At 34.4% G+C, this 25,634-nt stretch overlaps 1 protein-coding gene and 1 long non-coding RNA gene across 4 annotated transcripts in view; one reads left to right on the top strand and one right to left on the bottom strand.

Annotated features, from left to right (window-relative positions):
- The window catches only part of LOC147079686 (LON peptidase N-terminal domain and RING finger protein 2), a 235,771-nt gene that overhangs the window by 94,043 nt on the left and 116,094 nt on the right, over positions 1–25,634 (bottom strand). The window contains exons 1-2 of one of the 3 annotated variants that reach the window (XM_085943271.1): positions 2,205–2,502; positions 172–897 (exon numbers count right to left, since the gene is read on the bottom strand). In XM_085943271.1, the coding sequence (XP_085799397.1) occupies positions 172–838 (667 nt within the window). In that variant the 5' untranslated portion in view covers positions 839–897; positions 2,205–2,502. Of the gene's footprint in view, positions 1–171; positions 929–2,204; positions 2,503–25,634 lie in introns of those variants that run through there. The other 2 variants (XM_085943281.1, XM_085943276.1) reach the window with 2 other exon arrangements.
- Positions 17,463–19,304, top strand: LOC147079687 (uncharacterized). The gene is made up of 3 exons (XR_015070346.1): positions 17,463–17,683; positions 17,921–18,146; positions 18,455–19,304. It is a non-coding gene; the product is annotated as an uncharacterized LOC147079687 (long non-coding RNA).

Here is a 25,634-nt window from a genome sequence, read left to right as displayed (position 1 = left end):
CTTATTAATTCAGTCAACTTATTTTCAATGAGGAAGTGCTAGTGCGTATAAAGATAAACAAATCAGAAAAGGATGGAATAATAATTGATTCGCATGATTGCAAAATGAAATGAGTGATTGACATGGTAACAGCGCATGAAGGAGTTGGATAATAGTAGCATAGATACTTACTGAAGTCGAGCGCTCTGTTGCATTTCCCCAGGGCAGAGTCGGGGTCGCCCTTGCAGAGTAGCAGCCGCTCAGCGTCGTGTGCGGCTCGCGCGCTCAGCAACTCGGCACTCCACCACCTCTCCACCAGGTTCTGCACCAGCACGTTGATGCTCAAGTCGCTGTTGCTCGCCGAGTATGCCCCGCATGCGGGACAGTTGGGCCTCGAGCAAGATTTGCAACAGGTGTGCCCGCATATCGCCGTCACGGGGTGTTGGAGTACGTCACCGCAAGCGGGACAGACGAAGCCAGATTTTCTTGGATCGAAGAATGAAGAGCCGCAGATTCCCGAGGGGCCAGGGTCAGCAGCCAGCCGAGACAGGTCCCCTTCCAGGCGGTGGCGCCAGCAGGAGCCCCGCGAGGCGCATCGCAGCGCTTCGAGCGCGTCGGAGAGGTCGCCGCCGCTGTCGCCGTTGCAGGGCTCCGCGGAGTGGTGCATGCGCGCCCGCGCTCTCCCGCTCACCGCCGCATGCCGCCGCCCGCACCCGCTATCGACCCGCCCCAACGCGCAGCTGCAATCCGACACACCGCATGTTGTTATGTAATCTGCCGACACGTGGGCGCGGGCCGACTCCCCTACGACCCGCTCACACCTTATGAACTTCAGTGCGAGATTGCAGTTGCACAACATTTACATTTGATGCAATCCTTTAGAAGTCTTTTGCTTTACTATATCACCGCCGACAGCTTCTTCATTCAACAAAACATAGCACAAACTTACAATACTGACGAGTGAAAAATGACAACAAACCAAATTACGTAATGAGTACCAAAATATCAAAGATACCGATGATATAACAGATGCGTCAAAGTTTTTGATACGCATTACAGAATTAGATTATTATATTTTATCGTGCGTTTCACACGTTTACCTCTTATCAGTTGATTTAAAAATACAACTTTTTTTCAGTTATAACAAACTAATCTTTAAAACAAATGTAACACCGCAAAACTAACAGAATATTTAAAGAACAAATATTTTTTTTCGATTACTGAATAAATAAATATCTCCGGCACCGTAACACTCACATTAAATTTAATAGTAAAAAACGGGAAAAGCAGCGAATTTCGGTGAAATGTTTTGATGTTTCTACACCTACGTTACGTGGAATGAAAACGCGCGTGCGACTGAACGATAACTATTTACAACTGGCCGATAGTAAGTTTACGCTGGTAGCATTCACCCCGTCGCGGGCTGACGCGCTCGACACCCCGTGGAAACGATATTCACGGGCGACTTCCGAACCCGGTCGGTCGACTCTCGATAATAATTATTTATTTCCTTCGAATTATCGCGACCCGCCGGCCATGCGATCTTCACACGGCGATGCGGCCAAATGACATGCTATGATGACATAACATAACCTACTCGCACAGCGTAATACGTAACAATCATTTTGAGCACGTACCACAACCTTCATTCAAACACTATTAGATAACAAACGGATGAAACTAATGAACGTATAAAATAAACGGATCAATTGAATCAAAAAAATTCATTACTTTAAAAATAAATTGCCTTAATAAATTTAAAGGTAACTTAACATAATACAATTACAATTACATTTTTAAATATATTTAAACTATAAAATTAAACTATCAATTTTAGATAGTTTTTCACACGTTAAACTATGAGATAACGCGGAAGACTAAGTTATAATATTAAGAATTTATTTATACTGTTCGTACATAGAATACAATTAATCACAGGGTTGTAAGATTATTAATTGTTGATAAAAAAAGCCTTCGAGAATGTATTAACGTATTAATTCGAGGCCGACGTTACTTTGTAGTCTGTACAAAACAAAATAATAAATTATTCGCCACTTTATGTCAAATTGAAATTATTCCCGCAATTTATTTACGTATGTACTACCTCCAGCTGGCGGAATCTACAGGTGTATAATATACCTACACAGATTTGGTGGAATTATGTTATTATGAATTAACTGAAATACATATAAGTAAGAATATTTTTTATTTATTAAAAAATATACCTAGTGGCGAGCACAGTATTAAAAGTCACGGTCGCGTATAACGAATAGAATTTTTTTTTATTCACACATCACTTAAGATCAATCACTTTTTAACTAGATTTTTTCATTAAAAAATTGCTTTTGGTGTATCGGTAATACTTCGCGTAATGTAATAAATACTTCGCATGTAACTAAGTAGCACACCGCGCGCAACAAGTCAGTGGTGAATTCGCGCGGGAGACCGATCTTGCGAGCTCGTAAGTCGAAACGCGAATGGAGAGTGTTTGCCGTTTGGTGTGCACTACGGTCGACCGTCGACAGCCAGTCGCGGGACGAGGCAGCTCGGCGCACGCGAGGCGATCTGAGACGAAGGTACGCGAGCGCCGATTGCGCGATAGTAATCGCGTTGGTACTTCGTCTGCGCCGCCAGGTGATAGATACTACTTGTATTGATAGGGAGCCTACGGTCAACGAATCAGTTTAATCACGTTTAATGTATATTGTGTATAGGTATTATGATATCCATAAAAAAAATACATTGAAATAGGTAGCTAAGTAATTAATTAATATAATATAGCGGGGTGAATTTTCGCCATTCACACCATAAGTCAATATTATGAATGGAGTCGTGGAAATGTAAAAAAAAACGTGTATATTAAGTTGTTGTCCTGTGGAAGCTGGCGTGATCACGTCATATCTCTTGTGTCACTTGTGTGACGTCGTAGGAGTGAGAGATAGAGAAAATGTGACTCCCTGAGCTTTAAACTGAGGCGTAGCTCCCCTTAACGTCGCTCAGTAGGAAAATAGTTTGACAATGAATCAAATCAGTGCAATGAGTGGCACAAAAAAGGTCAAAATTCACAATTTTCAAGAATAATGAGAAACTGAGTAAGTATTTATTTGTGATGATTAAAAACCAGGGTTGTATTTTTTTAACTCCACTCAGCCAAATAAAATACGTTTGTTCAAATTTAAGTAGGTATGAAGTGGTGAATTACTCCCAGTTTTGATACTAGGTTAATCACAGGATACTCGAAGTTGGACATGCCTGTAATATAATATAGATTTCAGACTTCGTATGGTTCGCTGTTATATGAATATCCTCTTAATTCGTTTTTATGGAATGGATGTATGAGCACTTTCATTTAATGAAGAAATATTATTGAGGGATAAACCTTCGAGATGTGGCTTAATTATTTTGACTGACAGGGTGACTAATAAAAATCACCGACATGTTCTGCATAGCACGGTGACTAGAAAACTACATTACCTACCCCAATCAAACGAGAAAATAAAATTATAATGACGAAGTACATAATTTTGTTTAGTACACATGTTTACCGAACTATTTGGGGTAGCAAACGTTAAACAGTGAAGATCTTGACAGTGTGGCGGTGAGATTGGGTGTAAACGGTTTTGGTCATACGTAGATGGTGACAATAACTTTGTATGTAAAACCGAGATAATACCGAGAATAACTTAATTTGTTTCCACATAAAATATACCAAATGTAATTGTTATTGTAAGTAAATATTACAGTAATTTGGAAGTATTTACTGAACAAAATGACAAGTGAAAGTACTTACGTATTAATTGTATGTACTTTTTGCATATTTTAACGAATGTTTCGAATACCTGATGTATCCCTGGTTACATCACTGATAAGAGCAGGCGCGCACAGAGAAAATTTATTTGGGGGGGTCCATTTTGAAAAACATGTCCATGATATTTTTTAATTGATATTTAAGGCGGCGGGAAGAGGCGGCTTAGCAAAATCTAAGCAGGTGCTACTGACCACATTTACCCCGTGCGCAGAATAACGTACGTTTATAGGTACATTTCCCATATCCAGATACTCCGCACTTTGAGTCTAGCGATAAACAGGTTTAATTGATAATGTTCCCCTATATTGAAGTTTATCCCTCCAAACCAAAACCCGCCACACACCACACTCGGTCTTAATCGAGCGTATCACGTGGCCCTACATTGGCGATGTGAAGCATCTAGTTCAGTTTTAGGCTGGGAATGCCCTGGGAGCAGATACCCAGGACCAAGGTCCCCTACAAGTTATTACAAGCTGTCGCATTCACAAATATTAGGATTGTTAGTGTCCGTTCGTGTCGTCCGCGCTGTCTAGTCTCTGAGAGACGCCGCATCAAACATTGAATTCCCAAATTGAGTGGTGCCCCGTTTCTTCCAGTGGCCACAGGCCTTGCATGTCGTAGAATTCCGAGAGGAGTGGGGCCAGTTCGTTGAGTTCGACAGTAAAAGATCTGAGTCTCGATTCTCAGTCTTGAGATTCTTGCGAAATAAGTTATTATTCCATTTACCAAAATAATTTGTATTTTTCCGTTTTGGGGATCCGGACCCGAAACCCTTTACCTTTGTGAGCGCGTTTGGATGAGAGTAACAACTAATAATAAAGGCACGGTTTAAAAAGGTTGAGATAACCTGTGCAATCCTAATCGCCTTCCTAGCCCAGAAGTTCTGCTGTATTATTTATATTATATAGCGCAGCATAACTAACTGCCTTGATAAAAAAAATAGTAACAGAGTAAGTGAAAGCAGAGTCAAACGAACTCGTCGCATGGCGACCGTGACCCAAATGCTTACATAACATTATTCTTGCCGGATCGGTATTTATAGGTAGGTATATCGCTAGACGCTGAAGGGAGAGAGATAAGAGAAGGCTTACTGACATGCGCTGGTTGGGAAAACACCGCCAACTGACATCTCAGCTGTCAAAATAACAATAGTCTCAGATGACAAAAAAATCTGTCGAGTCGAATTTACAGAATAGATACCCTCATAAAATCTTCAACTTATGTGATGTCAGTGATGTGTTTTAAACGAGCATATAATATTTTCTGTCAAAAGTAAAAATAAAATGCATACCTACATCACTGCATCGATCAAAAAAGTTAGTGACTCGTGACTGTGGCGAAAAATTAATTTGTCGACTCAAACAAGTGCAAATCCGTCATAATTGAGATAAAGCTGGCTCCTATAGTTCAGTACCTAAGGCGCTGGCCTTTCATTCGGGGACACCGGGATCGATTTCTATTGAGGTCACAATATATTTATGTAATTTATGGATGTTTATGATTGTTTCTATCATTAACTTCAATCACTAACTCTACACTACTGGCCTCATGGCCTGTTGAAATGTTTAATAATTATTATGTATATATAAAATATACACAATATAATTACTGATAAATATTGAGATTTTCTCAAACCTTTTTAGACTACCGTCCCCTTTTCGAGTAAATATTTCATCAGAAAATCGAGTCATTAAAAATTTTATTTTAGTTTAAAAAAATCATTTAAAAACCTATGGTCATTCTTATACGAGCTGAAAGTATCATCATCACTTTGAAACCCATTAAATAATATATACTATCAAATATCATTTAAATGTTAGGAATGCTATAATATTATAGTCATGGCCCCCACAAGAAGGGGGGCTAACAGGGCTCTAGCCTGGGGGCCCGGGCTCAGGAGAGGCCCGGCGAGGCGAGTCGACCAGATAACTGAGATAAACACACATCACAAATTTGCTTTACTAGTAAAAAAAAAAAAAAGCTCGCCTGCGGAGCTATTTTCCTTTAATAATATTTAAAATTATGGGGTTGTAAAATACAATTTTTTAATTGCATATCAATACTCGAGAACTCCATAAGTAATACAAATGGATATACATATATAAAATATATATAAAACGCTCTATCTTTAGCGATGGGTAGGGGGGCCCGCCAAAGATCCTAGCCTAGGGGCTCGATACAGGATGTGGGGGCTATGATTATATTACATGCGTCATGAATGTCATGTTTATAAAATACAACATAATTAATTCGGACGAAAAACGGTTTCGATTTCATTTAAAACGTAATCAAAATCAAAATACAATATAGGTACCAACCCTGTATACCTAGACCATAATATAATTTAATAATAATCATGACAAGTTAAGTCCGCTTAGGCTTAGATAGACAAAACAAACAAACTTAATATGTTGAAAATGTCTAAGTGGAGGAATCCTGCCCGAATTATTATTCAGTACCTACTATGTGATACTTTGTTTTATTGTATTCAATATTATTGATATGGCACGGCGGCACGCAATCAAAATATTATATTATAAGATTATAACATATAACAAACTGAACTATGACAACCTAGAACATGTTATTAATCTATTGAGTTATTTATTAGGTATTAATTCTGTTACTATTGAAACGACAATTAGTATACTTATAAATATTCATATTTGAAATCAGTTTTTGATTGGTACTAGCGATGTCCTCTGGGGGTAGACAGGTCATACGTTCCTTAGGGGTGGCAAATTAAAGAACGAATATGATCATTAAAAAAATTTGAAAGTTGTGGCGGCTTTCCATGCAGCGGACGATGCGGTCGCTTCATTAGAATGTGTCGATATTTTATTTTAATTTCTTTAAATGTGTTAACTGTGGTGTAAATACATTGTAATTTTAATAAAACAATTTTTGGTACTGAATCCACTTTTCAACTCAGTTGAAAATATCCCTCTGAGGCAGACAAAACCGGTACAATTATTTAATACAAAAAGTGGATTCGATACAAAAATGTGTTTTATTAACAATATTAAGATTAGTTTAAAGAAATTATAAGATGAACTCCAAGCGTATCAGTGCCTCAGACCTCCACGTACCAACGGCTTTTTGGGAAGAGTTTTCGTTGTAACGCTCTAATTCTCAGTACATGACGTACATAATTTTATTGAAGATTTTTGTTGTATTTTGTTGTAGTTTAAGATACTTATTGTAAAATAAGTAGGTAGGCATCTAACGATTTGAGACCAAAATTGAAATGGAACGGCATTCTAAATCTACCTAAGTGTGACACTTTGTCTACGGACGTCACTGATTGGTATATATTTTCTTCTTTTTTTTTACAAACCCAGATTAAACAGAGGATACGTAGATAGCAAAGTTGCATTTTTGCTACAAACTAAAGCTGCGAATAATAATTATGTCGTTGTCGTAAGATCGGCTACGTAATATCGGGTTAAGATTCCAAAAAAGTAAAACTCATCACTGTGACTCGAACAAGAAAATTGAAAAGTGATTTCAAGTAAAATTTTCAATTACGCTTCGACCTATTTTGTGGAAGATTTATTGTACATTATTTAATAAGTAGTACGATTAGTTACTTGGAAATAACTGATAAAAGCCACGATTTTTTTCCACATGTCGAAATCATACGGGCCGGTGATTTTTCTTCCAATTCTGACAGCGGTAGATGGTTTTTGTCTTTGCCAGAAATGCTGATTTTATCGCTTCTCGGAAACACGAAAATAAGTTTTTTTTTCATCTTAATTGAAAAGGTAAATATTATTATTCTGTCTTTATAGTCCGTATTATACAACCATTAAAGTATTGTCAGTGTATTTTTTTTTTTAAATATGACTTAATTCTTTCTCTAAAATGTATAATTTTTATTTTATTTAATGGAGAATTATCGTTTTTTCTGAACAAATGTGCGGTCACGGACATGACGAAGGACGGATTATTAATGTATTCTTACGACTGAAATTATAATAGTGGTAGTTTGGTTATTAATAATATTAGTAATGTTAATCATTTCGTCTGCAATTTTCTGTAAGAACAGAAACCATTTTATTAAGTTTCATACTATTCGTATTTATTACAAATCAGCAACATTCTAAAGACTAAAATTAGATCAAAAACATCTGTATCTTCCATCAATCAAACAAACATTAAATTCAGTTAAATATTCGGAAACAATGTTTGAATACTGTTCAATGTTTATCAAATCGATGTATCGTCGTCTAGACTAGGCATAACCCTAATACATAATAATAATAATACTACTGATAGTGCCTACCTATATTTAAGAAACAAACGCGGTTTTATTCGTCATTTTACAACGTTTTTATTAGCTCGTATTCTTGTTTGTCCAGTACAAATCTTGCATTCGATTTTTAGCTAACTTCCCGACTAGCTAGATATTTGAAACTTTTAGAATATATCTACTTAATAATATAAACTTTTAATACTTTTAGCCATCTTTAAGCAGAATTGAATTCATTTTCAGTTAATTTTGTTTTGTATGGAAAGTTATTTCAGAAAGAAAGAGAAAAGACTATTATTGATGGCTAAGGGGGTGGTCCTAGCAACTAAATTATTAATATATACACGCGTTACTATGGAAATCAAAATGACATTTCAGTATTCTATATGTTTGTTTGTTTGTTTGCTTTTTATTACTACATATCAAATACAAGTTTGAGCATATTAAGCATAATAATTCAACAGAAAATTTAAAGTTTATAAAAAGTTCTTTCTATCTAGTAATTATTATTCTTAGTGTCAATGTTAACAAAAAAATAATCTGAAAAAGCACTGTGGCAACTAATCTAAGTAATAACGCAAATTATAATAGAATAGTAATTATTAATCACGTTTAAATTTATCAACAACTTCAAAATTACAAAATATGGTCGCCCAATAAATTGAATTTGAGCATCCCAGTCGCTTAATTGGATAAAATACAGCATCTGGATTGCGATGATTGCTAGTTCAAGTCCCACTTGGTGCAGATATTTTGTCCCAAAAACTATGCTGTTTTTGGCTTATTTATTTATTGAGTCAACTAATGCCAATCCGTTATATTATCTACTATAAACACAAATGTACTGAAGTTATATTGCACATCAAAATTCATGCATTCCTAATACGTTTTGTATGATTGAAAATATTCTTAGTATGTAGTTTTAACTGTTGTGTCAACATTTTTACAATACTGACTTTTTGACACCACACAATTTTATTAATTGAATAAATACCTACATAATTATTTGAACCAGTCGTAATATAATTAATATGTGATATGGGTATATTATATTTGTATTGAAAAAATGGCTATGTGTGGGGAAATATTGAGAATGTGTGTAAAGTTACCTACTTACTATATGTAGAGGCATACTTTTGTACGACCTCTGCGCAAATTACAATACCTGCTGTCAATGACCGTTGGCAGTTTACAATGAAGGGGTATTTGAACATTAATAAAATCTGGATAGATATTATTAATTATCATGAATGAAGTCCATTGAACGATATCGATATGTGTATTAATTCAGATATTAATTTAATATAATGAAGTGGTGGAAGAAGCTTTTAGGCGTAAAACCCACTTAACGGAGCGAGTGGGGGCTCTCGCGCAAAATTTCACAAGTGGCGTGTAAATCATCGAAAATACAACGTAATCAAATACGCCAGCGCACACTGGATTTGACGACGCATTGTGCCCGCCTGCCCCATGATTCATCGTTTTTTGGCTTCTCAGCGATACGAATTAACGAAAATACAACGTAGTCCATTCATTGAACACGGCAAACAAAATTACGCTTCTAGCAGCGTCGGCGATAGACGGGCGAGAAGCCATTATTTAATAACAGTGAACTCTTTGTTTAGTTATTGCGTGTCCGATATTTCGCTGGTATAATTATGTCATCGTGAATATTAATTACAAGCCCCGAGAAATTTAATAATATTTTTATTGCTTTTTTATGAGAGACGCTGATAATAATAATTATTTTGTGCTTCTTGAGCCCCTTATTACATAGGTGAAGGGTAGTGCGCGGGTAAGAGGGGGCCTACTTCGTAGAGAGCGCACCGAGCCGTTGGTGGGCTTTATGCCTTAGTGATCAGTCGTTTTTACTGGTTCGAATCACGCGGTTGGTTAATAAAAATCACAAGTTATATATATGTATGCACACAATTTATTGAGTACCTAAATAATTAATAACCATTCCACGTAAAAACCGAGTAAGATATTATTTATCATAAAAATTAAAGGTAATTTAATACACGTTGTTACCTATTAACAAAAGAATAATTTCAAAAGGTGCTATATCAATATTTATTTTTAATTACAATAATATCTACTTATGGTTTTAAAATATGTTTTATGCATATGATCACAAAAAGATGATTTATATTATGAGAAAATATAATATTGACACGCGCATCATTCTATTGGATTATACAGGTTATTCAGACAAAGCTTTTAAAGATACCATAAATTCTTTAATCTTGTTCATTAATTACAGGGCATGTGGGTCGTTAATATAAATATATTTCTATAAAACATTATTTTATCGAAAATATTATTATAATGATGTAGGTATTGACTCAAAACGCCTGCACTATCTCATCGTGTTATTAATTGACTTTACAAGACAGTCTAATAAAGAAAATGTACATTTTGCCATATTTCTCTACTGTTGGTATTCTATTGTAGATACAGAGTGGCGTGCTAATAATATTGATGAAGGATAATATTATGTATTTATTGTGCAACTGAAAAATCTATTTTATTTAACTATACATACTTTCGACGTTATATAGTATTTCTATTATACTAGTCTGCATTGCCACACGCAAAATTACTTTATTAGCCGCCCGCAAACAGTAGTAAAGCGTCAATTACATTTGTTGGCGAATTTATAATCTGCCTGTAAAGTCACATAGTGTAATCATCGAACAAGCTAACATGTCCGATGATTACACTGGGCGACTTTACAGACAGATTATAAATTCGCCAACAAACAGCTCGTAAAGAAGCTCAATGTAATTGAAGTTTAACCATACGGTAAAATCAGTGTGTAGCAAAACAGTAGGTGTATTTTTTATCAACATAATCCCTACAAGCTATGATTACCGCACGTTACTGGTAGATATTTTCCTATATTATTGTCACATTTTTGTGTAAGTACACTTATTATATTTCAACACTAGTTTGGATGCAATTATTTTATATTAGAAATTATGCTGATTCGAATAATTATTTGATTCACTGACGTGATATTATTTGAGTACCTAATTTTTTTAATTTTTGGGGGCTACAATAATAATAATTTAACATAATGTAAGCATATTATGTAATTTACAAAAAAATATGGGAAGCGTCATTTATTTACGTTACAAATTATGCTGACTCAAATAATTTTATTGGCTGAATTAGTGACTCAAATGGGTTAAATGAATAAAAATGTGTTCATTTGAAAAGTGCTATCGTCAGGGTACACCACTGTGAGTCAGACAAAGAAAGACTTCTACATGTATACATATTATATAGCTATAGAATTTTCCTTTGCACCATTTCAGTCTGGTGGCAATGACCTTGAAAGTCGCACGACTTTCAATAATATCATTCTAGCAGCAGACTGAAGTGCTGACGTCCTCGCCACACACGCTATGAGCTTAATACCTTTTCAAGCGTACACTTTTATTGATATTAAAATCCATATAATAGTTATATTAATATACATTTTTACGATAAAGTAAGATACGAGTATCCGTGGGTGACAGATGGGATAATAATACGTCTGATAAGAGTATAATATATGTTCCGATGCGATTCACTGCGGAGCATTTAATTACTTTTTAATTACCACATTTAAATATCATGCTAATTGTATCTAATGACCCCGAATCAGGACACAACAGCTGCGGCGTTCGCGCTCTAAGGATTAATAATAGGTATATGTCTTTACACAAATATGTAGTTATTAAAATGATACACAATGTGTAGATAGTAGGTATTTATTCTTTCGTCTGTTTCGTATCGTACCTATTAACATACTTACACATAAAATACGAAAAAAAAAAATCAGAAAATCATTAAAAACGTAATATTTCATAAATATTGGAATATAATATAATAGGTAGTAAAATGACATTTTTACAACGTTTTTACTAGCTCGTATTCTTGTTTGTCCGGTGGTAGTTTGTCCAGTGGTTGTTTGTCCAGTACAAATCTTGCAATCGATTTTTAACTTACTTCCCGACTAGCTAGACATTTTAAACATTTAGAATATATCAGAACACTTCTTCTTTTAATACTTTTAGCCATATTTAAGCAGAATTGAATTCATTTTCAGTTAATTCTGTTTTGTATTGAAAGTTATTTCAGAAAAATCCGTAAAAAGTAAAAGACTATTATTGGTTGCTAAGGGGGTGGTCCTAACAACTAACTTATTAATATATACTTGCGTTACTATGGAAATCAAAATGATGTCAAAATGACATTTCAGTATTCTATATTGTTTGTTTGTTTGTTTTTTATTTACTTCATATCAAGTACAAGTTTGAGCATATCAAGCATAATAATTCAACAGAAAATTTAAAAACGTTGTATATAAAAAGTTCTTTTTATCTTGTAATTAATTGTATTATAATGATACATTGAGAAACTAGCCGGACAAAAATACTTTCGTTCAGATAAAAATAATATAAAATCAAAACCGGGATTACGGCATAAAAAACCACATGGGTGTCTTGTAAACGCAATAAAATACAGTGGTACTGATTTAAATTAATATTATTAATATTTCTTCTTCTTTATCCATATATCCATGAAAATTGTATACGCAAGGCTGGCAGCAAAGGCAGGTCAGATTAAAATCTTGTCAATGTAACCGTAGCGTGTAGCTGAGCCAGTTTAATCATCATGTGTTTAGCTTTAAATTGTGACGTACACAAACATCATAGGTATTTAGAGAGAACACAATCCAAGCCAACGTCACAATATTTTATAATCGTTCAGATTATTTTGCCCAACGTTCGAATTGCGTGGACTTATTTTGTTTATTTTGAATCACTCACCACACAGAGTAAAGAGTCGACTCGGTCATTTCGCAGAGGTTAAAAATGTCGCCCCACTGAAATACCTTCTATGTGCCAAACGCCGAATTTTACAAGATGTAATCTATTTATTTCTGCCGTCATTTATATGTGGTTTCATTTGTGATTTGGGATAATGAACGTCTTCAATTTTGTATGCCTATTCGACCACGTGATCTGGAAAATCTCGACCCTAAACTTTACACTGAGAATAATTTTATTAATGGTGAAAAAATATGATACAAATTCATATTGTGGAGACATAAAAGATCTTCTATTTTTTATCTAAAAGATATGATAAAAATCAGGGATTGTAATCCCGGACCAAAAAAAAAATCCGGTATTCCGGGATTGATGACAACGCGCGAAATTTTGTAAATGTGCATATTATACTTAAATGGTTTTTAATGAAAGACAGTCCATATAAATATTTTCACGAATGGCGGTGATTTACCAAGTAAAGAGTTAAGTAATTGTAAGTAAGTACTATAATGTAGTTTTGTCCAATCCGGAAAAAGTCAGCCGTACGAGTAGATATACGTATAAGATTTATTATTAATGCAAATTTAAAAAACAGTCTTTAACGGCCCACATGCCTAACCGAAAAAGTTTTTTTTCAAAACGGTACATGTTCAAATACGCGCGTTACCATGATCTTACTCCCTACTTCATTTATCGTTTGTTAATTGGCTACGGCCGTATGATGTAGCTTAACCACCGGGAAATTGCAATAAAAATGGCGTATTTCAAAAAATACTACCTTATTCTTAGGTCAATAATTATTATAAAGCAATCATTATTCGTAAAATGTATTATCACATTTGAATGGTAAATGACATAGCTTATAATCAGTATCTTTATAATTATCTTCAAATGTGTTAATCGTGCCCTTTTTCGAATAATAAAATGCCTAATTCTTGTCAAATTTGAGATCACAAAGATTATAAAATATAATTTTATGTCGTAAATATGTCACTATATAATGTTAACATTAATTATACTAATGGTTTTTAAATGAGTTTGAAAATCAATAAATCTAAAATATCTTAACACCACTGCACATGGATGTAGTGAAATATGACTATATTCTAAAACATTAGAGCGAGAGGTTTAAAAGAATACTATTTTATGTAATAAAAATACTTTATGCAGTCATCAAATGTTTAAAATAAATATAAAGGATAATAAGGCTTCAAAATTATATAAATAGATTATCTGCAACGTTTAAGGAATGTCCAGGGTTATGCTCTGAAAATACCATAAAAGCTCCATTTTGACCTACGCTGAGCATGTGAGCCCTTAAGTTATCATGCCTATAATTGTAATGTAAGTAAATTATATTATAGGTAAGTACAATATTTTGAATAAAAAATAAGAATGTCATTTATGAAAATAACCAAACCTATATAAATATACCTAGTTAAACAGTTGAGCTATTTTTTTTTATAAATAAAGATAAAATTAATGTATCTCACAAAAAATTTTCATTTTATAATAATATACCGATTTAATAATTTTTTGTATCTAAAATGTGACTTCAGATGCAAATATGAAAACGAATCTTGAGATTCCGGGACTGCAATTGCAAACCCTAAATGACATGAGTATGTATATGGAAATTGAAATGTGTGATAGTATATTATAATTTATTTTTAGCAAAACAACAATCATGATATTGCGTCGTTTTATAAACAAATCAAGCAACTTATATAATATAATACGATGCTTTATTTCAAATTATCATATTAGGTATATTATGTACTTTCTTATAAGCATAATAAATAAAAAGTTTATGTTAGTAATAATAACAAGCTGTTAACGAAATAAAACAATAAAGATTTTAATAAAGTCCTACTGAAGTTTGATGGTGTATCTTAAGTCCCGTTTCACATGGAACACCGGTATCTAGACACCGACGTGTCCAGCCACTCGACACTTCAGTGGATATTGCAGCCACCAAATAGCTAACGTATCTCTAGCCAAAGTTACATGTCCACGTTTTTGCACGAGTCCCATTTCCTTTCTTGTATTATTTATATGAACGTTTCAGTAGCAAATGAGTAAACGCATATTGTCATGTCATCAATTAGAAATACAAACAATGGAGACAGAAAAATTGACTGTGGTAATAAAAAGTGTCTCGGCGGCTCGAGGAGTGAGCCGTCGACGGGACGCTGTGTCCGTGGCGCGAGACACTAGTGTTTAATAGGTAAACATGTGTTAACGTGAATTTGCCACAATATATTATAAAATAATATTATGAATCTAAAACTACACTTTTATTACCACTTTGAATATCCACGTTGATCCACTGCTTCATCTGAAAAACGTTTATCAGTTTTCTCAAATGACCGATATTCGATTTCCGTTGTGGTTATCAGTGTAACTTAGTTGGTTAAATTATAATTTATTTTTTGCGGGAATATACAATTATTGAATAACAAGGCCGAAAGACAAACCTAGGTAGGCTTATCATTTGCTATACAAAAGGGAGGGGGGCATGTTCATTTTATTTTGGGAAAATATTATCCATTTGTCATTGACATTATATAATATATTATGTTTTATGCTTATCTATACTTTGTTCATTGGATGGTGCCAAAGAATACCGTTAGAAACTATAATAATAGTAATTACCAATATTGGCTCAGTCATCCGTTATCGTACCTACCTACCTTTATGTAAATAACAAAAACATACAAAATGAGACATTTTCAAAGTCGCGTCCGCCTTGCTTTGTCAATGATACGAACGACGCCATTTTATCGCTAAAATTATGCGATGACGTCATCACTGACTTGTCAAAGTGACAGAAGAACCAAAATAACCAGAACCCAATCAAGAATAATTTAAAAAAAAAACCAAAAAATATTGAAAATGTCTATAATTTATTTGAACTTTCAATCACATGAGTGTAATTCTACCGGAGATACATTTCTCCGATAAATTGCAAATGGCTTTTTCATACACTTACCGATTATCAATAAGATAAAGAACGTTTAACGAATTCACATTTTATGCGTAACGTTTATCATTGACTTTAAATAGAAAAAAATGTTTCGTTAGATGCCTCTGATTGGAGTGGTGTTCGCGTTAGGTATATATTGTTTCCCATACTAGTTTCATTGTGATTAAAACAATGTAGAACACAATATTATGCCAACATACATAATAACTTTTTTAATCTGCATGTGACAGGGTTCCAAAAGTTTATTGTTATAAAATTTATTGTAGGTACTGTAATATTTTGATAAAAAAAATATACTGGTGGGTATACCACCAAATTTTAATTAAAGCAGCGCAATGCTGCATGAACGATTTGTACGCATGCGACGCTGGGCTCGGTGAAATACCTACCATAAACGAGTATTGTTGTTAAGGGGGGAGGCATGCCAGCAGAGAACCTAGCGGAAAAATACGAAGCTTGCAATTTGAGATTTTTTTGATAATTTACAATTTCAACTGTATTAATTAATAAATATGTATCAGAAAACATTAAAAAGTTTTTTTAATTCAAAGATAAACTTACAATTGTAAAAAAATGTAATAAAATGTGAATTCGTTGCAGGGTGATATCTTATTATTACATTATATATTAAGGTCATATTTATTATCAAAATTTAGTTTATTAAGTTTTCAATTTATGACCGTTTAGATTTTTGACTAATTCATCGTTTTAATATTTATTTAAAAAAAAACATCGATTTTTATAAAAATATAAATGTGTATAACTTGAAATCCTTTTTATTTATATCAAATCGAGTTTCAATATTGGGACCATACCTAAGGAGTATGCGCTGCTTTCGACTGAAGACGAGCTTATAAATACATCAAAAGGCTTGGATTTTGAGGATGAAGGCAATAATTGTCAACCGACTGCAGCACATACAGTCAAATCAGAAGATGCACTGTCTGGGACTGACGCGTTACCATTAATTAATGGGCAGAAGAGAAAAATAATTCAACCATCAACACATTCATCATGTTGCATAAATTACTAGATGACACAATCTTCCAACAATATTCAGAAAAAAACAAACAACACTGAACAAAAGTAGTTATGTTAAGTGAATTTTGTACTGTTTAATATATACCTGAGTAGTTAATTAACTTAGTTTATAATTAATATGTATACTGCACTGAGAGAGTACCTACTGTAGTTTCTCATGTTATAATGTTATTAGGTAGGTACCTACTTGTTGTTTTAATTTAATAAAACGCATTTTTTTGTAGTACTTATTCCACTTTTAATAAATAGATTAGGACCGGTTTCGTTCGCCTCAGAGGGACTTGAAAATGCAGTTCCACCATGAATTGACAGTTAACAAAATAAAATGTACCTACTTTATGATGGAATAATCAATTACACTATTTATTCGTCGATATTACGGGCTTGGCAAATTTATTTTTTACAACTCCACTTTAACTAATCGTTTTTTATTAAATCTTCCACTGCAAGGGGACTAGACAAATTATGTAGCTTTATCTGTCATCAATAAATGTTATTTAAATTATTTTCTATTAAAATGGATTTTCATTAAAATTTCACTGGGCAACAAAATATATCATTCCTTACCCTCTTGCGTCCTGAGGTACACATATGTGGACGTTATTTAAATATTTTTTAGTAATGATTTGAATGGATACTTGAACCGCATTTGACTACAGTGGTATAGATAGTATATTTTTCTACCACTAGAGCAAAACACTAGCCTATGTAGTTTTAAAATAAATTGTTATTTTGACTTTGAAGTTATGGATATTTGCACAAGACAAAAATGGCGGCTAAAAAGTCAACTCTGACAAGTAAGTGCTTTTAATTAAATATTAATATTTATTTATATTAAAAACCAATGATGTATTTAGTTTCACAATGAATCATAGTAATATTCCGTATACTTTAAATTATCTTTACACTTTTGTAAAATATTATAATCATAGTTTCAAAATTCGGTACACACATGAGTAACTCAGGTCTAGAGTGATATATTTTGACATTAGTATATCTGATTTATTGAGGTTATGTTTTTTGTTTACATTTAGACGAATCCTTGAATAGCCAGCATATTGGTGATATTTTGAATGATAATGATGTCGAAGTTGGTGGAGGATATAACCCTGACGACAGTAATGATGTTCACATTCATCTCCTGGGCCCAGATGATGACTTTATTCTGGAGAACCAGTGAACTTTACTCACTGCTAGAGGCTGAGATACATCCTTCAAAATCACAATCCAGGATCCTATCCTGGCTTATGAAACCATAAGGTATCAATGCTCATATTATATTACTTTATCATTTAGTCATAAATATCAAACTTAGGTATCATTTTATTAGGCAAGTGCATGCACTGCTAAAAAATCAATTAAGTACCAATTAAATTGATACAGTTTGTGATGAAAGGGCTTTGTGATCTACATATTGAAGATTCGATGGACAGAATAATTAATATACTTAATATACCTAGTGATTAATACTATTGGCCATTAGTATTTATATTCCTGGTGTTGAATACTTAATAAATAGGAATAAATGTATCGATTAATTCATAGTATTGTATTTTCTATTGTTTCAGTACGCTGAGCCTAATAAGACGAATGATGCTGAGCTGAAGAGTTCAGTTCATGGCCATATATGGTTTATTGGGTGCTGGACTCCAATTGCTCTATAAATTATTCTCCATGTGGGGAAGTGAATCCTACCTATCTGATGAAGATACGATACAATCTCAATGCAACGCTGTGATGTTACTTTGGCTTCACAACAACTGCCCTTGTACGTCTACACATATGACTTTTTTACCAGCTTCAACCTCACCGATTCGTTATTTCAGGCCAATACGTGTTATGATTCAAAGAAGACGAAGAACGATATGCATCACTCAGTCAGCTGTTGTAAAATACTGATTACAAGTCGATGAGCCGCATTAATCTTCACAGTGGTGTGTTTGCTTTCACAGGACATCAAGCATGTAAACTGTGAGGATCTTTGACCACTGTGGACATGGACTTGTTGGACATGGACATGAAATAGTTTGCTCATTGTACATGCAAACTTATAGGCAAGAAAATATTCACTGTGATTGGAATACTTCATAGTCATGGAAAATCAGACTTGCAAACCCTACGATTTGGTATGAAAGTCATTTAGCCATCATTATCATCATCGATACAAGGTCATCCAAGAAACTCTTCACCATTAGCTTCCATAACACACCGAGTAAACACAGATCTACTTCTAAAGCAAAGAATGGTTGTCCCTAAACCTATTCCCTGAAGTGCGCGTTAATTAATGTGTAGTATTTTAGGGTTTTGACCGTTATTGTACTATATTTTTAATCTAAATAAATATAATTATCCAATCACCATTATATTATTATGATTATTGTATTATTTTTCTAATAAAATTGTATCATTATATGGATATCACATTGTTTTTCTTTCATTTCATTGTTTGTACTGTATCCAATATTGTACTCTATTGTGACCTGAGATGCACTCACGTGCACGTAGTGGATTTTAGTTAATATATAGTAAAAAAAATATTTTAATTTTTTTTTGTGATCTTAATAATATTTATTGAACAGAAAAATGCACAAATATTTTTTCTCATGACTGGTTCTATCTCGGGTCTCAAGAGGTTACTAAGTAGGTAAGTATCACCTACTTATAAGTGTAATTTGTACCGTTATGAACAATATTATGACGGTGGATATATTGTTGGACCGCGTTATGCATCAATGGAATAGGCATAATATGTTCTCTATATATTCAAATAATTATGAATACATTATAATATTTCTAATGAAATATAAACATTTTAGCAGATAAAATTGGTATTTGTATGTGATAGTTTTGATTTTAGGTGGTGTCTAATAGTTACAAGTGACATCTGGTAACGGAAGTACAAAGCATGCAATTGTAAATCGATGCTATCGTAACAACCGGTTCGGTTTCACAGCCGCCCGGATCTAGAGAACTGAGTGATACCGTGGAGTGCGGCACTGTTGTTATTAAATTTGTCCGGTCTTTGACTCCGATCGTCCGGTCAACTTTGGTACATTATGCCAAACAAATAAAATAAAAATTAAATACGAATGAGAAAATAATATATCCGATACGTACCTACTTGAGGATTTTAATTTAAATGGTTACAAACGCAGTAACATTGAAAATTGAGTTGAGCTTATTCTAAAATTTAATACAAATATACATCTGGTTGCAATCTCATAAACAATTTGTAAAATTTTAAGCTTAAAAACAGGCATGACCAACGTGTCGATCACGGGATAGAACTTTTGTTGATCGCACCCAGTGACGTCCCTAGATAAAATGCCGCCCCAGTTTTTATAAAGTATTTTTATCATCCTTTCATGAGTCCTTATCTAGGAAATGTATTGTATGGATACATTACTAACAAAATATCAGACTGTAATTACTCGCAAATCTGCACGTGTTGTTTTTGGTTACCAAGGACGTAGAAGGGCAAAGGAAGTAAACTAGATGTTGCGAACACGACAAAACCAGTGAGCTGAATTTTTTTATGATATTTTCGTTATTAGTAAGTTTAGATAGCTATTTATATACATTCCAAATGATTCTCCTCGATTTGCCGCCCTTCGAGTAACTGCCGCCCCAAGCGACGCTCAATCTGCCTACCCCCACGGGACGTCACTGATCGCACCAGGGTGTCTATGTTGTAACCTGTGACATGAAGTCACCCAACGACATGACGTTATTGTGACGTAAGCTCAAACACGCATCGAGGCGAGCCGCCCAAGCACACTGCTCACCATAGTTATTATTGTGCTGAAACATCTATTTGTGTATGGGGACAATGAATAACGCCAGTATTAGGCATAAAGTCCACTAAAGCAGGCTTACGGGGTGGCGCTCGCGCATTTTCTATGTGAATCATCGAAAATACAACGTAATCAAATACGCCAGCGCACACTGGATTTGACGACGCATTGTGCCCGCCTGCCCCATGAGTCACCGTTGTGTGGCTTTTCAGCCGGACGAATTAACGAAAATACAACGTAGTCCATTCATTGAACACGGCGAGCAAAATCACGCTCTGGAAGCGTCGTCGATAGACGGGCGAGAAGTCATTATTTAATAACAGAGAACTCATTGTTTAGTTATTGCGTAATTACAAGCCCCGAGAAATAATATAATATTTTTATTGCTTTGTTATGAGGACGCTGATAATAATAATTATTTTGTGCTTCTTGGGCCCCTTATTACATAGGTGAAGGGTAATGCGCGGGTGGGAGGGGGCCTACTCAGTAGTGAGCGCACCGAACGCTTTTTTGGTGGGCTTTATGCCTTAGAGTAGCGTTAATTTCTCGAATGCTATTGACTCACTCCGGTAGTACGTCACAATGATGTCATGTGACGTCATGTCGACCGGGCGACTCCAACTCGCAAGTTACAACATAAGGCCCCAGGGGCCCGATTTCCTAACTATCGTCTCGTGTGGCACCAGACGATAGTTAGTAAATCGGGCTGCAGGAATTGAACTGTAAAAATGTAAAAGGCGTATACATTTCAGTTGTAATAATTAAGATTTCATTGAGATTTTGACGGGTAAGTATTAACCATTACTCTACCTATTTGGTTAGTTAGCCAAATTACGTGGAATTCGTTTTAAAATTAACCACGGGAAGCCCGCGTGACCTCGTCATATTGTATCACATACGATCTACCGCAGGAGTGAGAAAAACGGGAGATGTGAATTCCCTTGTTTTAAATTTAAACGGACGATAATTGCAAAAATTATCATTTTCACAACGAATGGGGAATTGAAGTAAGTATTTCTTTGTGATGGTGAAAAACAATTTAGTGCTTAATGCTTAATTTATAAACATTTGTAGATCACTGAAAGTTTTGTTACTGGATAGTTAGTACATCACAGTAACATTAAGTTGAATAATCCTGGCCTATAAAAAAATGTATGATTAAGTTAAGGTGATTCATCAGTGAAACGGCAAATAATTTTCAACCATAGGCGCGACGAAATTTTGCACTCGCTCTCATTCGGAGAGAGAATGTAGAGCTGGAAACATGTCATTTTGCTTCGCGATGGCGACGGCCGTAATAATTCTTAAATCGTGTAAAGATGACTTAAAACGTTACCCATTTACTTTAAAAAGAAAACATGTCAATGAATATATTATTATTGATAAAACAATAAACAGAACATTAAATGGACACATATTGGATTTATAAGACAAATTATATTTGGTTTGACATGCCTCATTTGCACCCGCGACCCGCAATCCGCGCATCGCCTAGCGACGATCTTTTTAGACCGTGTCTCAACTAAGGTATGGCCTTAAGTGATAAAATAAATAATTCCAGGTATACAGTTAAATCAGGAGAGGTTCTAACGTTTATTATTTTCATATACGAGAGGTATATGACTCAGAGTGATATTGTGAATTAATTGTCTCAACATCCGACATTTAATACAATAAAATGGCTGAAACAGTGAGGGCAATGGACAGTTTGCTCTTTTTATACAACATGGTACGAGTAACAGGATATGCGCGTACACTGATTTTTAAGTCGAAGAAAATTGACGCATTAAAAAAATAGCATTATATTCTTATAAAATGAGGATTGTAACTGACAACATACTATATTAATAATAATTAATGATTGTTTATTCTTTATTATTTTCATTCACTGACAATTGAAAAGGGTTTAAATATTTAGCAAACATAGAGCTTCTTCAGATGACGCATGTCTCACCGCGATTCGCCGCGAGTGCATGTGGACAGCTCAATGAGGTTATCTATACCTCGACCGCGCGCGAGAAGTGAAACGCAGCGATTACATGTGAACTGCTCAATGAGGTCACATGTACCTGGAATGCGCGAGTCAAATCGCTGCATCTGAACAAGGCCATAGACCCCAAAGCAGTGAGGTCCCTAGACAAAATGCCGCTCCATTTAGTATACAGTATTTTTTATCATCCGTGCGCGTGTCATTTCTGGTCACCAAGGACGTCGAAGAGCAAGGGAAGTAAAGTAGACATCGCAAACCCGATAAAAAAAATCTCTCAAACCTTTTATGTTAATTAATACATTTTGTTTCCAACCAGTGATCAGAATTTTTTAATGGAAAGGTATTTTCGTTATTACTAAGTTTATGTAACTATTTCTATACATATAGATATCAAATGATTCTCCTCGATTTGCTGCCCTTCAAGTAACTGCCGACCCCAAGCGAAGCTCAATCTGCCTAACCCCACGGGACGTCACTGCCCCAAAGAAGAACGCGTTATAGCTACAAAGCAGGGAATACAAAAAATATTAGCTTGCTACGAAGAAATTCTGGTCGAAGGCATTGTGTCGTCAGACGAATTTGTTAGATTTTATGAAGCAATTGACATCGAAATAACTTTTTTACGTACCCAACTCATTTATTTTTGTAATATGTTGTACTAATCATGTTTTAATGTTTTTATATGCATAGTTGTAGCGCGACTTCGACTTGCGAATTCGACGCGATTTTCGTCGGACCTACCTATCGCGAGACTTCTATTTTAGTGAATACACTAAGTATTTTAAAATTCTTGTGTAAATACTTGCATATACCGTAAAGAACACAATATGATTACATGAATTGCATCATAAATCAGTCATATTTAAAAAAAATCAATGCTATTCATACAATATTATGTAGGTAATGTAATATAATAATATATTCTCCGAAGAACAAAGGAAAATATTATGGCAACAACAAAAGTAAATAGTGGCAAACGTAAGTACCGCAATAAAAAAAACACAGTGCCTTCCATAATATCAAAAATATATTACATTTTATGGATGATACTAAAGAAACGAAATAAGTTGTGATCAATCATGATGGATATTTTTTGCCACACACAATAGAATTTTTGAAGACTTTACTGTGGAACGTTACGAATTCGAATTGAGACTTAAGCTTAGTTTAGTTTAGACCTCGTCCAGATGGCGCGTGGCCCACCGCGCTTTACACGCAAGTAACAAATATTTGTTGCGCCCATATAACGCGATCCATTTAGCAGTATGTGACGTAATACATTTTTACGGGCATACAAAATAAGCGCACCTCAGTCGTGACACATGACTCCTGAGATTTAAGGCTATACCTCAGCTGAGGCATGGTCTAAAAAGATCGTGACTAGGCGATGCGTGGGATGCGGGTCGCGGGTGCAAATGACGGAAGCCGAACGAAATATAATTTGTCATAAAAAATCAACATGCGTCCTTTTTATGTTATGTTTATTATTATATTCGTAATAATAATAGTATATTCATTGACATGTTTTCTTTTTTAAGTAATTTATAATAATTTCGTTCTACATACAGTTGAAAATTATTTGCCGTTTCACTTATGTACGCTCTTAATATCTTGCGATATACTAGCGAGATAATTATTCTTGGCATTATACAACCTAAGTGACGTAATTTATTCTGAAATGACCATACAACTACTTGTCCCGCGACAGATGATACGTCGCGAGGAGTGTATGTGGACGGCTCAATGAGGTCACATGGTCCTGGGCTGCGCGCGAATTTCTACACGCGAGTCAAATCGCGCCATCTGGATAAGGACTTACTGGCACCAATGGCATGGCGAATAGGGATACTATTTAAAAATATAGTTATGATAATAATATCTATGATTTCACTGACTGTAACGGTAACTCGTCTATTTAGAACTGCCAGAACTTTTTGTACTGTCAATTTTATTAACGTATTTATTATACATACCTTAATGTAGGCAACGCTGGAAGCTAATTATGTAATGATGATGCAGAGAGCTGATATTTAAATTATTCCGTAATATAGTTATGTACGTAGGGGTGTTAGTTATTATTTGTGAATATCTATAAAGTCCATCTGTGTATAGCCGGCTCTCGATAATGTGGCAGATTGCCAGAGAGAAGAGATAAAATGTAAGAAAGAATAAAAAAAAATGGTGCCACGCTGACAGGATGAGATGAGAGGCGCGTGTAGTTGATTGCCCGTTTGCTTCCCGCCAAAAAATATAGAAAAAATCAGTAATAGTAATTAAACTGTTACCATTTTTCGGATAATTAGTCAACGTCTTGTTCGAATTGCGAGATGGATTTCGTGATAATTTTCAAACAAGAAAAATGCAACTCAAAAGATGTTCTTGAATAATTTCTGACAAATTTGTCAAAGTCTTATATTTTTTATAAGGCTGTCGACTGTCACCCGTTCGTTATACACCGTCGAACCAAATGCACGCATAAAAGCATTCAGATTTCAGACAATATTGTTATGATAATAATACTATCGATCGACGGTACTTGATGGAATTTTTCGATAAAATTTCGGCCTCACAAATGGTAAATACACACTGACAACGAATATATTTAATTCAATTAGACAACAATAAATTGATTATAATTTAATTGCTATGTTTGAAATAATGATTTTTGCTGTGCTAAATCAAAACTAAACATAGGTACTTTATTGTTACTGTAGTTCTGGGATAACTATCGATTGATATGATTTTGTTCCGAGTGCAAGCATAGAGTATTTTTTTTAAAATATTTTAAAATGTTCTAAGTATAAATTGCAATTTGACTTTACGTACCTAGTCATTTTATGAGGGCACAAAGTATTGCGCTTGCATTTCAATAACATAATTTCATCATCCGAATTATTTTTTAAATAAATTGTTAAATATTTTTTTAATAAAGTGAGTATAAAAACAATATGAATGCTTACCACT

The sequence above is a fragment of the Rhyacophila brunnea genome, unplaced genomic scaffold (assembly GCF_057557595.1).
Source record: "Rhyacophila brunnea isolate RB1 unplaced genomic scaffold, BYU_Rbru_1.0 scaffold_1, whole genome shotgun sequence".
Taxonomy (NCBI): Eukaryota; Metazoa; Arthropoda; class Insecta; order Trichoptera; family Rhyacophilidae; genus Rhyacophila; species Rhyacophila brunnea.
The sequence above is the reverse complement of the archived record's forward strand: the minus strand, read 5'-3'. Positions and strand labels throughout refer to the sequence as shown.